We start from the raw sequence: 12,769 nt of genomic DNA, 5'->3' as shown, positions 1-12,769 counted from the left end.
TCAAATCTTTGCTTCTGGGGGGTCCCTGGAACAACACATTTTGAGATGTAGGGGTCCGCAGGCCAAATACATATCATTTTGGGGGTCCTTGACATGAAAAAGTTTGAGAAACACTGATTATAGCAACATAAGTTTTTTTCCCCAAAAAAATAGGATTTAGAAGACATTTGTAGCAGAAGCAAAGATTTGAGTTACAAATGTTAGCTTTAAAAATATATATATATTCAAAGACCCAACATTTTTCCAAAAAATAGCAGATCTACAAGCTCATAGCGTGTCACTCTGTTCTGCGCTATGAGCTTGTATGTCATACATAAATACAAGTATGTAAGAGTTGTGACTCAGTGTTATGATGTAAGGTGTTCTGTGACGAGAGCTAAAAATAAGCTCTTCAAGCTGATAGAGATGTGAAGCAGCATGTGTTTATCTCTGAGTCAATGACCTGCCCTCAGCCAGTGCTGGATAAAGTACTCAAAATGTTACTTAAGTACTAAAGCAAAAGTATCAATACTGTAACGTAGAAATACTCTGTTACAAATGAAAGTCTGGAATTCAAAATGTACTTACCTAAAAGTACAAAAGTACAATACAATATTTAGCTAGTAGATCTGCTATTTTCAGAGCGCAACACCCGAGCGCGAACAAACATAAAACGACTTGTCTTTTCTTCTCCACTAGTCCCTAACATCCTCCTATCATTGGACAAAGCTCTGTAGCGGTGGTGAGGCCAACATCTGTTCTGCCTGCCATTGGCCATGACCATGTGCACAGAACAGAGTAGCCCGTTTTTTTCCGCTTTCCCCAAATGTCAGCGGTTTATTAGTGTTGTTATGTAAAAGAATGTCGCCATGGTTACGGCTGCCCAGCTGTGGGATGGCACCGCGAGCTAGCGGGACCGCCAAATCTTTATGTGATATGATTTTTCTTTTTTACCATAACCACTCGAAACCTAGCATCCCTTTTCTGAGGAGAACTTTAGCCAAAAAATAGCAGATCTACAAGCTCACAACGCCTCGCGCTGCGAGGCGTTGTGGGCTTGTAGATCTGCTATTTTTGGCAAAGAGGTATAGGTGTAGAGGGAAAAAAGAGCAGACCAAGTAAACAAAAAAAAGTATAATTTACTTGAGCACCTGCCCCTCAAAATGTCTGTGCACGCCACTGTCACTGTGGGTCCAGGACGCTGTATGTGTGTGTGTGTGTGTGTGTGTGTGTGTGTGTGTGTGTGTGTGTGTGTGTGTGTGTGTGTGTGTGTGGGGCGGGTTGGGACCCGACAACGTAATAAGGCCCGTTTTCAACGGGCCATAGCCCCAAAATGGTCGATCGTGGCTGGAATGTTATCGTTCCAGTGGATACACGGATCCCTCCCCAAACCCACAGAGACGTTTTTTGTTTTTTTGTACACAAAATATCATCTATTTAAGGTTATTACACTGGCAAAGGGATAAAAAAAACAATGTTAATATATAACATCTTGGCGGGTAATGTGTTAAAGTGAGGTGCATATTATTTTAAATGTTACTGTACCTTTAAAACTTTGGCTTCTTTTTGTTCTCCAGCGAACATGGACTTCTCATCAAAGTGCATGGGAAACGCTCTGTAACAACACAGAGAGGTTCTATATGCATTATGTCTATAGAAATAAACATTATATATGCAGTATGTCTATAGAAATAAACATTATATATGCATTATGTCTATAGAAATAAACATTATATATGCATTATGTCTATAGAAATAAACATTATATATGCAGTATGTCTATAGAAATAAACATTATATATGCATTATGTCTATAGAAATAAACATTATATATGCAGTATGTCTATAGAAATAAACATTATATATGCATTATGTCTATAGAAATAAACATTATATATGCATTATGTCTATAGAAATAAACATTATATATGCATTATGTCTATAGAAATAAACATTATATATGCAGTATGTCTATAGAAATAAACATTATATATGCAGTATGTCTATAGAAATAAACATTATATATGCAGTATGTCTATAGAAATAAACATTATATATGCAGTATGTCTATAGAAATAAACATTATATATGCAGTATGTCTATAGAAATAAACATTATATATGCAGTATGTCTATAGAAATAAACATTATATATGCAGTATGTCTATAGAAATAAACATTATATATGCAGTATGTCTATAGAAATAAACATTATATATGCATTATGTCTATAGAAATAAACATTATATATACAGTATGTCTGTAGAAATAGACATATAGAACATGAACGCTCTGTAACAACACAAACAACTGTGTGAAAGACTTTCTTTAATCCCATTAAGACGGGGACAGCACAGCGTCTGTCATTTTAGATTTTAACCACTTTAACCATTATCTTATACTTTGGCTATTCAAAAATAGCCGATCTACAAGCTCATAGCGCGGCACCGAGTGTCGCGCTACGAGCTTGTAGATCTGCAGGTTTTTTTTGTTTTAATCATGAAAATGTATGCAAATCTTTCAGTATGTATTTTTTAAAGCGAACATTTTTAACTCAAATCTTTTGCTTCTAGGGGATTCTACAAATGTCTTCTAAATCCTAACAGTTAAAACTTCTTCCGTGTGAGTTACAGTTTAACTGGTCCCTCCGGATTCATGATCAGAGCGCGATCTTATATAAAACAATACAAAAAGCTATTCACCGCGTTATCGCGTCCATGGCCAAGTGGACCAAGTACCAACGACGCGTTTTCGAGTCCATGGTAATCAAAGAGTTAAAAATATATTTAACCCACAAGACCTGGAACGCATCTGTGTCACTTTATATTTTTTTGGCTATTCAAAAATAGCAGATCTACAAGCTCATAGCGCGGCACCGAGTGCCGCGCTATGAGCTTGTATATCTGCTATTTCTTTTAAATCGTGGAAAAATATATTTTATATTTTTTTCAAAAAACTGTTAGGATTTAGAAAAAAATAGAAAAAGTGCTCCTGGGAGCACTGCCAGACCCCTGGTGGTTGAAATCTGAATGGCCGGACTTCGCATGACGTGTGTGCAGAGGAAAAGAGGGACCGACCGACCGACCGACCGACCGACAAAGCCTCCTGTAGGCCGACCCCTTGGGTCTGGCAAAAATGAAGAATCGCCTCAGGTCTTAACTCTCTCAGTGCCAGAACGAGTTATCCCGAGTTAAAAAATAAAATGTTCAGAACTCAAGATATCTGTGTGTGTGTGTGTGTGTGTGTGTGTGTGTGTGTGTGTGTGTGTGTGTGTGTGTGTGCGTGCGTGCGTGCGTGCGTGCGTGCGTGCGTGCGTGCGTGCGTGCGTGCGTGCGTGCGTGTGTGTGTGTCTTACTTGGTTTCATTAAAGAACAGCAGCAGCTGCTCCTTGGTGGCCGTGTCCTCTGGACCGTTACCCGTGTACAGGTTGATGAAGGCTCGGTCAAAGTAGGGCGCCACCTAGTGGACAGGGGTAATACAACATAAGAGACTAGAAATAAAGGTCTCGGCCAGGTCAGGTAGGTTATTATGGGATCAGCAATGTTGATGGAATATGAAGAATCACACATCCTTCTGGATCACATGACTATGTACCGAGTTGTGATCCGTCTGGATCACATGACTATGTACCGAGATGCGTGATGTTTGGACAAAATCTGTAGGAGTAACAAAAAGAAAAGTGTTTTGCAAAAGTGGGCCTGCTGGTGGCGCTATAAGAGGCCGATGTGAAAATGCAGGGCAGAGGTTTTTCCTTTGCTTGAGTGTGTGTGTGCAAAAGTTTCACGCCGATCGGTCCAGTTATAGGTAAAAACACAAATCGGCCTGTTATAGCGCCACCATGAGGCTGATTTTTTTTTAAATGTAGGCCGGCATTTCTTCCTCGGCCTAGAGGGAATGTGTGTGTAAAATCGGATGCTGTGTTCATGATTTGAGGCATTTTGTTCAAAGCGGACCAATCCTGCACACTTTGGAAGACAATCGTAGCCAATCAGGATGGAATATGAAAAATCACGGACGGACAGACAAACAGACAGCCTTCGGCCTGGCGGAGACAATAATAATGATAATGATCATAATCATAATTATGATGATAATAACCTTGGACAGAGCTCTGAGCTCGATCAGGTAGAGGATGTAGAGGTTCTTCAGGCGGCGGGTTCCTTCTCCCTTCGTCTCTGCCGGGTCGAAACGACGACGGAACTCCTGAACGTTGGGACCCCACGAGGCCTTCCCCCAGATCTCTGTTAACAGAGAGACATATTAACATGATGTTAGCATGTTATTAACATGTTAACATGACCCCACGACGCCTTCCCCCAGATCTCTGTTCACATAGAGACATATTAACATGATGTTAGCATGTTATTAACATGTTAACATGACCCCACGACGCCTTCCCCCAGATCTCTGTTCACATAGAGACATATTAACATGATGTTAGCATGTTATTAACATGTTAACATGACCCCACGACGCCTTCCCCCAGATCTCTGTTCACATAGAGACATATTAACATGATGTTAGCATGTTGTTAGCATGTTGTTAACATGACCCCACGACGCCTTCCCCCAGATCAATGTTAACATAGAGACATATTAACATGATGTTAGCATGTTGTTAGCATGTTGTTAACATGACCCCACGACGCCTTCCCCCAGATCTCTGTTAACATAGAGACATGATGTTAGCATGTTGTTAACATGTTGTTAGCATGTTGTTAACATGACCCCACGACGCCTTCCCCCAGATCTCTGTTAACATAGAGACATGATGTTAGCATGTTGTTAACATGACCCCACGACGCCTTCCCCCAGATCTCTGTTAACATAGAGACATGATGTTAGCATGTTGTTAACATGACCCCACGACGCCTTCCCCCAGATCTCTGTTCACATAGAGACATATTAACATGTTAACATGACCCCACGAGGCCTTCCCCCAGATCTCTGTTAACATAGAGACATGTTGTTAGCATGTTGTTAACATGTTGTTAGCATGTTGTTAACATGACCCCACGAGGCCTTCCCCCAGATCTCTGTTCACATAGTAACTAGGGCTGGGACTCGATTAAAAAAATTAATCTAATTAATTAGAGGCTTTGTAATTAATTAATCGAAATTAATCGCATGTTTAATCGCATATCAATATTTGACCTGAGAAGCAATTTCTTTTCAGTTAATACAGATTTTGGTATATGAGTGAATCAATGAGTGAATACATAAGTTTAAGCAACAAAAAATAGTTCTGCACACAACCGTGTTTTTATCCACGCTTCCATCAGAGAGTTTTTTAAATCTAAATGTCCGATCCACTGGGCCAAGCAAAGCAGTCTGATCAGCTTCTTGTCCCATTGCGTGCACTGGGGTGTGTTGGCTGTTGGGTGGTGCACTGGTATGATCGGTACGCCTGAAACTCGTCCAGTGAGAAGTTCTGTGGTGCATAAACTAAGCGCGATTAAAATGTGATAAAATGTTTTAATCGCGTTAATTTTCCGTAATTAATTAATCTAAATTAATCAGTTAAAGTCCCAGCCCTAATAGTAACATATTAACATGATGTTAGCATGTTGTTAACATGTTGTTAACATGACCCCACGACGCCTTCCCCCAGATCTCTGTTAAGATAGAGACATATTAACATGATGTTAGCATGTTGTTAGCATGTTGTTAACATGACCCCACGAGGCCTTCCCCCAGATCTCTGTCAACATAGTAACATGTTGTTAGCATGTTGTTAGCATGTTGTTAACATGTTGTTAGTAAACAAATAGTTGTCATAGTTACCGTCCAGCAGGTACTCGGCACACAGGTGGATGTTGATGCTGCTGTGCAGACCTGAGATCAGCCTGTAGAACACTCTCTTCTCTAAACACAGACCTATAAAACACATTATAACTGGTCTGAGATCAGATCTAAAGCCAGAGAGCGGCGAGGCAAGTCAGCTTTATCAAACCACGTGACTTCCATAGGAAATGAATTGAGACGGCCTCATGCTTCACGTAAGGCAGCGACAAATCCATTGTTTTAACTGTGAGCCAGGCCAGAGACAACTATCTCTCACCAGTAGGAGTCTACTAAGGGAAGGAAGGAAGGAAAGGAGGGAGGGAAGGAAGGATGGAGAGAGGGAAGGAAAGAAGGAAGGAAGCTAGGTAAGGACATAAGGAAAGGATAGAAGTTACTGCGTACCTTCCAGCCAGGTGTAGAAACCCTCTCCTGGAAACCAGATAAAACAGAAACACAATCAGTCAAAACATCTAAACACATCATCATAATGTTCATATTATCTAAGGCTCTGGTTCCCAAAGCTTTTAGACTCAAAAGAGAAATTAGAAGTTTGGGACACAAACTAGTGACAACAGCAGATCTACAAGCTCACAACGTATCACATTGTAGATCTGCTATTTTCACCACTTCTTATATGCTTCTTAAAATGTATTTGATTTTCTGATTTTATTTATGGAATCCTTTTGAAAAATGTTGGAATTATTTGTAATTGAGAAAGTTGTGATTTTTGTGTTTAAACTGTGTGTGTGTGTGTGTGTGTGTGTGTGTGTGTGTGTGTGTGTGTGTGTGTGTGTGTGTGTGTGTGTGTGTGTGTGTGTGTGTGTGTGTGTGTGCGTAGTTGCCAGGTTCATAACAACAACAATAAGTATAACAACAATAATAATACTCACCACCATCATCACCTGGAGAAAGACAAGGAGAAACACACACACACACACACACACACACACACACACACACACACACACACACACACACACACACACACACACACACACACACACACACACACACACACACACACACACACACACACACACACACACACACACAGCACATTTCAGAAGTTAGCAGGAACAGCTGATAGCTCAGCATGTATTATGTTTATGTTTCTATTATTATAATAAACTAACAGACACAGATACATGTGCAGCAGGTGCTCAAAATAACAATAACAGCAGAGAAAAGATAAATAAAGTTCCCAGCATAGTTGACTTTATAACCTTGGTGTGTGTGTGTGTGTGTGTGTGTGTGTGTGTGTCTCTCTTGTCCAGAGTGTTTTAGAGAAGAGAGAAGAGTCTAGGACGTGTGGAGCGTTGTCCAGAGTGTTTTAGAGAAGAGAGAAGAGTCTAGGACGTGTGGAGCGTTGTCCAGGGTGTTTTAGAGAAGAGAGAAGAGTCTAGGACGTGTGGAGCGTTGTCCAGAGTGTTTTAGAGAAGAGAGAAGAGTCTAGGACGTGTGGAGCGTTGTCCAGAGTGTTTTAGAGAAGAGAGAAGAGTCTAGGACGTGTGGAGCGTTGTCCAGAGTGTTTTAGAGAAGAGAGAAGAGTCTAGGACGTGTGGAGCGTTGTCCAGAGTGTTTTAGAGAAGAGAGAAGAGTCTAGGACGTGTGGAGCGTTGTCCAGAGTGTTTTAGAGAAGAGAGAAGAGTCTAGGACGTGTGGAGCGTTGTCCAGAGTGTTTTAGAGAAGAGAGAAGAGTCTAGGACGTGTGGAGCGTTGTCCAGAGTGTTTTAGAGAAGAGAGAAGAGTCTAGGACGTGTGGAGCGTTGTCCAGGGTGTTTTAGAGAAGAGAGAAGAGTCTAGGACGTGTGGAGCGTTGTCCAGAGTGTTTTAGAGAAGAGAGAAGAGTCTAGGACGTGTGGAGCGTTGTCCAGAGTGTTTTAGAGAAGAGAGAAGAGTCTAGGACGTGTGGAGCGTTGTCCAGGGTGTTTTAGAGAAGAGACAAGAGTCTAGGACGTGTGGAGCGTTGTCCAGAGTGTTTTAGAGAAGAGAGAAGAGTCTAGGACGTGTGGAGCGTTGTCCAGAGTGTTTTAGAGAAGAGAGAAGAGTCTAGGACGTGTGGAGCGTTGTCCAGGGTGTTTTAGAGAAGAGAGAAGAGTCTAGGACGTGTGGAGCGTTGTCCAGAGTGTTTTAGAGAAGAGAGAAGAGTCTAGGACGTGTGGAGCGTTGTCCAGAGTGTTTTAGAGAAGAGAGAAGAGTCTAGGACGTGTGGAGCGTTGTCCAGAGTGTTTTAGAGAAGAGAGAAGAGTCTAGGACGTGTGGAGCGTTGTCCAGAGTGTTTTAGAGAAGAGAGAAGAGTCTAGGACGTGTGGAGCGTTGTCCAGAGTGTTTTAGAGAAGAGAGAAGAGTCTAGGACGTGTGGAGCGTTGTCCAGAGTGTTTTAGAGAAGAGAGAAGAGTCTAGGACGTGTGGAGCGTTGTCCAGAGTGTTTTAGAGAAGAGAGAAGAGTCTAGGACGTGTGGAGCGTTGTCCAGGGTGTTTTAGAGAAGAGAGAAGAGTCTAGGACGTGTGGAGCGTTGTCCAGAGTGTTTTAGAGAAGAGAGAAGAGTCTAGGACGTGTGGAGCGTTGTCCAGAGTGTTTTAGAGAAGAGAGAAGAGTCTAGGACGTGTGGAGCGTTGTCCAGAGTGTTTTAGAGAAGAGAGAAGAGTCTAGGACGTGTGGAGCGTTGTCCAGAGTGTTTTAGAGAAGAGAGAAGAGTCTAGGACGTGTGGAGCGTTGTCCAGAGTGTTTTAGAGAAGAGAGAAGAGTCTAGGACGTGTGGAGCGTTGTCCAGAGTGTTTTAGAGAAGAGAGAAGAGTCTAGGACGTGTGGAGCGTTGTCCAGGGTGTTTTAGAGAAGAGAGAAGAGTCTGGGACGTGTGGAGCGTTGTCCAGAGTGTTTTAGAGAAGAGAGAAGAGTCTAGGACGTGTGGAGCGTGTGGAACGTACTTAAGCTCTATACTTTGTCATATGAAAAATAGCCAAAATAGCTGATCTACAAGCTAACAATCTACAAGCATCACAATGCGTTGAGAGCTCATAGATCGACTAAGTTCAAAGTAATTTTTGTGTAATTTTTGTGTTCACCTAAAATGACTAATAAACCAAAACAAGTTGAAAGTGGTTGATTTCCATTCCTATTTATCACATCATTAACATACAGTCTAATGTGAACTTACCTTTACTGGGAGCCAGAGGATTCAGAGGTCTATACACTGATCTGGGCCTGAGGGAGAAAACATTATAATTATTATAATTAAATCACAGCAAGAGAATACCTCTGCAGGATGTCATAACTATTCAAAATACACTCAGACAATTTTTGTTTTTCAACTGCATTCATAGAGAAGGCAGTTGTTGTGTTGGAGGACGATGTATCCTGAACTCACAGCCTGGACAATGAATGGCCTTCATTTATCAACGCGGTGCAGACCAAATAATGGGCGTACGTACGGCGAGATCGCCGCAACTTTCGGCATTTATCAATATATCCTGACGTTGATTTTAGTGCATTGGTTCTCAAAGTGGGGTCCGGGGACCCCCAGGGGTCCTTGAGGGAGTTCCAGGGGGTCCCCAGCTAAATGATAGATTAGGCACCAAATGGACCCTTATGTGTCTGTAACTCTGAGAGTGTACAAATGGAACCAAATGGACCCTAACGGGTCCATTTGGTTCCATTTGTACACTCTCAGAGTTAAATTAACATAGATTTTACAATATAAATTGGGGTCCCAGAGATTTAAATGCCATTAAATGGGGGTCTGTAGCCCTAATGCATGTTAAACTGGGGGTCCTTGAAATTAAAATGGTTGAGAATCACTGCTAGAGCTGTAAAAAATCTTCTCTCTTATGGGGGTCCCTGGCATATCTTTTGAAATGGGGGTCCGTGGGCTAATAAGTGTCAATTTGGGGGTCCTTGACATGAAAAAGTTTGAGAACCACTGGTTTAGTGTACCGCACACTCCCATCTCACGACAGGTCGGAGCAGCATTGTCTCACCGTCTGACAGACATCTGGACCAGAGCATGTGAGCGGAGCGAGGAGTGGAGCGACGCCATTTTGATGTGAGCGTGGAGCTGGTTTATAAAAAGGTTGCACTACTCAGACCGAGGACCGCCTGCCGCTCCAAGCCGCCAGTGGTGGAAAAAGTACACAAATGTTTTTTGTGTACTAAAAGTCCAGAATTCAAAATAAATTTACTTGAGTAAAAGTACAAAAGTATTGGTAACAAAATGTACTTAAAGTACCAAAAGTACAAGTACTAAAATGTTTGAAAATAGCCTAGGTATAAAATAGGTCTAAAGTAGTTAATGTATGTTTCACCGCGGGAGATCAGACATTTAACCCTCCAAACACACACCAGCCTTCATCCATTAATGTTTATAATTCATTCATCAATGATCACTCCATAAACGTTCACATTATTATGACTGACTTGCCTGCTATCTCTCATTTAACGTGGCGTCATGGCAGCCCGTGACTCATGATCGCTTTATTTTAGTGTGACTAGAACACGCACCACGCACTGCTCGTGATGGGTTAAATTAATATACAAACGTATGGTATGATTTATGACCATGAGTTTGGTGTCACTCATGTAGGCTACTTGACAAAGACTGAACCATCACAGAATACATGAAACACTGCTGTTTCCACAGAGTGCCAATCATACACTTGTCTTGGGTTTGCAAGAAGGTGCGTGAGCGCATGTGCGTGTGCATGTGCATGTGCGTGTGTGTGTGCGTGTGCGTGTGCGTGTATGTGTGTACGTCAGACACGGACATGAAAGGGAGCGAGGCGAGCGGGGGGGGAAACTTCATGCTTTGTTTGGTCGAATCCTGGTTCTTCATGTGGTAAAATCGGGGGGGGGGGGGGGGGGGGCGTTTCGAGAATATTTAAGGGCGTGTTATTTAAATGACGCTCGTTTTCAGACGTCAGACTTATCAAAGCTCCGACCAAATGTACGCTAGGATTGGCTCTATAGGATCGCTTCATAAATGTGACTTTGATGTTGCATTTAGTGTGTGTGTGTGTGTGTGTGTGTGTGTGTGTGTGTGTGTGTGTGTGTGTGTGTGTGTGTGTGTGTGTGTGTGTGTGTGTGTGTGTGTGTCTCTCTCACTTGAAGCAGTTCTCCTCATAGATGCTGTTCCACACTCTCCAGGCAGAAGGACCTTTATATCCTGTGTAACGTTCTGTGTTCAACAACAAGTCTACATACTCTGAGTCTGGGGCCGTCTCATCTGATAGAGAGACATAGAGAGAGACATAGAGAGAGACAGAGAGAGAGAGAGAGACTTAAAATATGAACAAAGTAGACATAACGGGATCTGCTCAGGCTCACAAGGTGTGAACTCTCTTAACAACAATAACCCATTAACTCTCTCAGTGACACGCCCCGAGATATCCCCAGTTTTTCCCGAAAACCCTCGCTGCCAGAACGAGAAATCCTGAGTTTTTACTTTTTACTGTCATCGTGCTATTCTGTTTATTTTTCATGATCACTTTCGCTTCCTGATTCCCTCAGACTCATTGGGTTCCGGTTTCATGATGCAGATTCCGCTTCCGGTTCTCATTTTTTTCCCGCGGTCATTTTCGGCCAGAATAGGGAAAGTCGCGGTTTTTCACACGGTATACAAAACGAACGGAAAGGTCTACGTCTATTCTCTTTGGTCTGGGTGACGACGATCACTCACGATGAAAACGTCACATCCGTTTATGACCGGATGTGATGTGAGCCTGTTTGGGAGGGGGCGAGCGAGTCAACGAGGTGATCAATGTCTCGATTTGCTGCTCTCTACTGGTAGAACTGTCGTATGAGTTTAAAACTGTATATAGACAACCTATTTGAAAATTAAATTACAAAATAACACAAAAAAAAACGAAAATTGCTGGCACTGGGGGAGTACTTTATGAAAATACTCTGGCACTGAAAGAGTTAAGACCTGGAACGCATCTGTGTCACTTTTTGATTTGAGCCAAAAAAAAGCATTATTTTACACTTTGGCTATTCAAAAATAGCAGATCTACAAGCTCGTAGTGCGGCACTGAGTGCCACGGGCTCTACAAGCCCAGGCTTGTAGATCTGCTATTTTTGAAAAATCGTGAAAATGTGAGCAAATCTTTGAATATAATATTATTTTAAAGCAAACATTTTTAACTCAGATCTTTGCTCCTGGGGGTCCCTGGAACAAAACATTTTGAGGTGGGGGTCCGCAGCCAAATACATGTTATTTTGGGGGTCCTTGACATGAGAAAGTTTGAAAACCACTGATATAGAAACGTACGTTTTCTCAGAGAACCGTTTAGGATTTAGAAGACATTTCACAGAACCCTAACCTCAGGCCTCAATGTGTTTAAAGTACAGTATAAGTTATAAAGTACAGTATAAGTTATAAAGTACAGTATAAGTTATAAAGTACAGTATAAGTTATAAAGTACAGTATAAGTTATAAAGTACAGTATAAGTTATAAAGTACAGTATAAGTTATAAAGTACAGTATAAGTTATAAAGTACAGTATAAGTTATAAGAGAGAGAAGCTGAAAGTGTTAAAGTAAAATGTTGTCTCACCGTCCAGCTCACAGAAGTTATCCTGAGCGTCGTCATGTCTCGCCCAGTCTGCAAACGCCTGCTTACTCTGATTACTGTAGAAACACATATCATCAATCAATCAATTAATCAATCAATCAGAAAATGCCTGTTTCCTCTGGTAACTGTAAAGGAAGACAAACTAATAATTAAAGTGTTAAATTGTGATTTGAAACACAGACGTATCAAATGATCTCCAATGTCCTAAAGTAAATGTATTTAAACCATTCAAACCGGGAAAGCATGCGTGTCATCTTTTAGATTTTTGCGCTGGCTGTTCAAAAATAGCAGATCTACAAGCTGCATCTGCTATTGTGTATATATCTCATAGCGTGGCACTCGGTGCCGCGCTATGCACCGAGTGTACTATTTTTGTAATAGCCAAAGTATAACATAGCAACGTCAAAGTGGTTAAAACAGGGGTCTTCAACAGGGGGTCCGG

General features: G+C 41.7%; 1 protein-coding gene across 1 annotated transcript in view; it reads right to left on the bottom strand.

Moving 5' to 3' along the window:
• Positions 1-12,769, bottom strand: part of LOC311057117 (ERO1-like protein beta) — a 44,569-nt gene that overhangs the window by 7,451 nt on the left and 24,349 nt on the right. The window contains 8 exon segments of the mRNA XM_084074049.1: positions 1,525-1,594; positions 3,334-3,437; positions 4,077-4,219; positions 5,762-5,854; positions 6,164-6,188; positions 8,903-8,966; positions 10,860-10,980; positions 12,310-12,383. Of these exon segments, the coding sequence (XP_083930175.1) occupies positions 1,525-1,594; positions 3,334-3,437; positions 4,077-4,219; positions 5,762-5,854; positions 6,164-6,188; positions 8,903-8,966; positions 10,860-10,980; positions 12,310-12,383 (694 nt within the window).

Source organism: Gymnoscopelus microlampas, assembly GCF_963454915.1.
Source record: "Gymnoscopelus microlampas genome assembly, chromosome: 2".
Lineage (NCBI taxonomy): Eukaryota > Metazoa > Chordata > Actinopteri > Myctophiformes > Myctophidae > Gymnoscopelus > Gymnoscopelus microlampas.
Note: the sequence above shows the minus strand (reverse complement) of the source record. Positions and strands in the feature narration are given on the sequence as shown.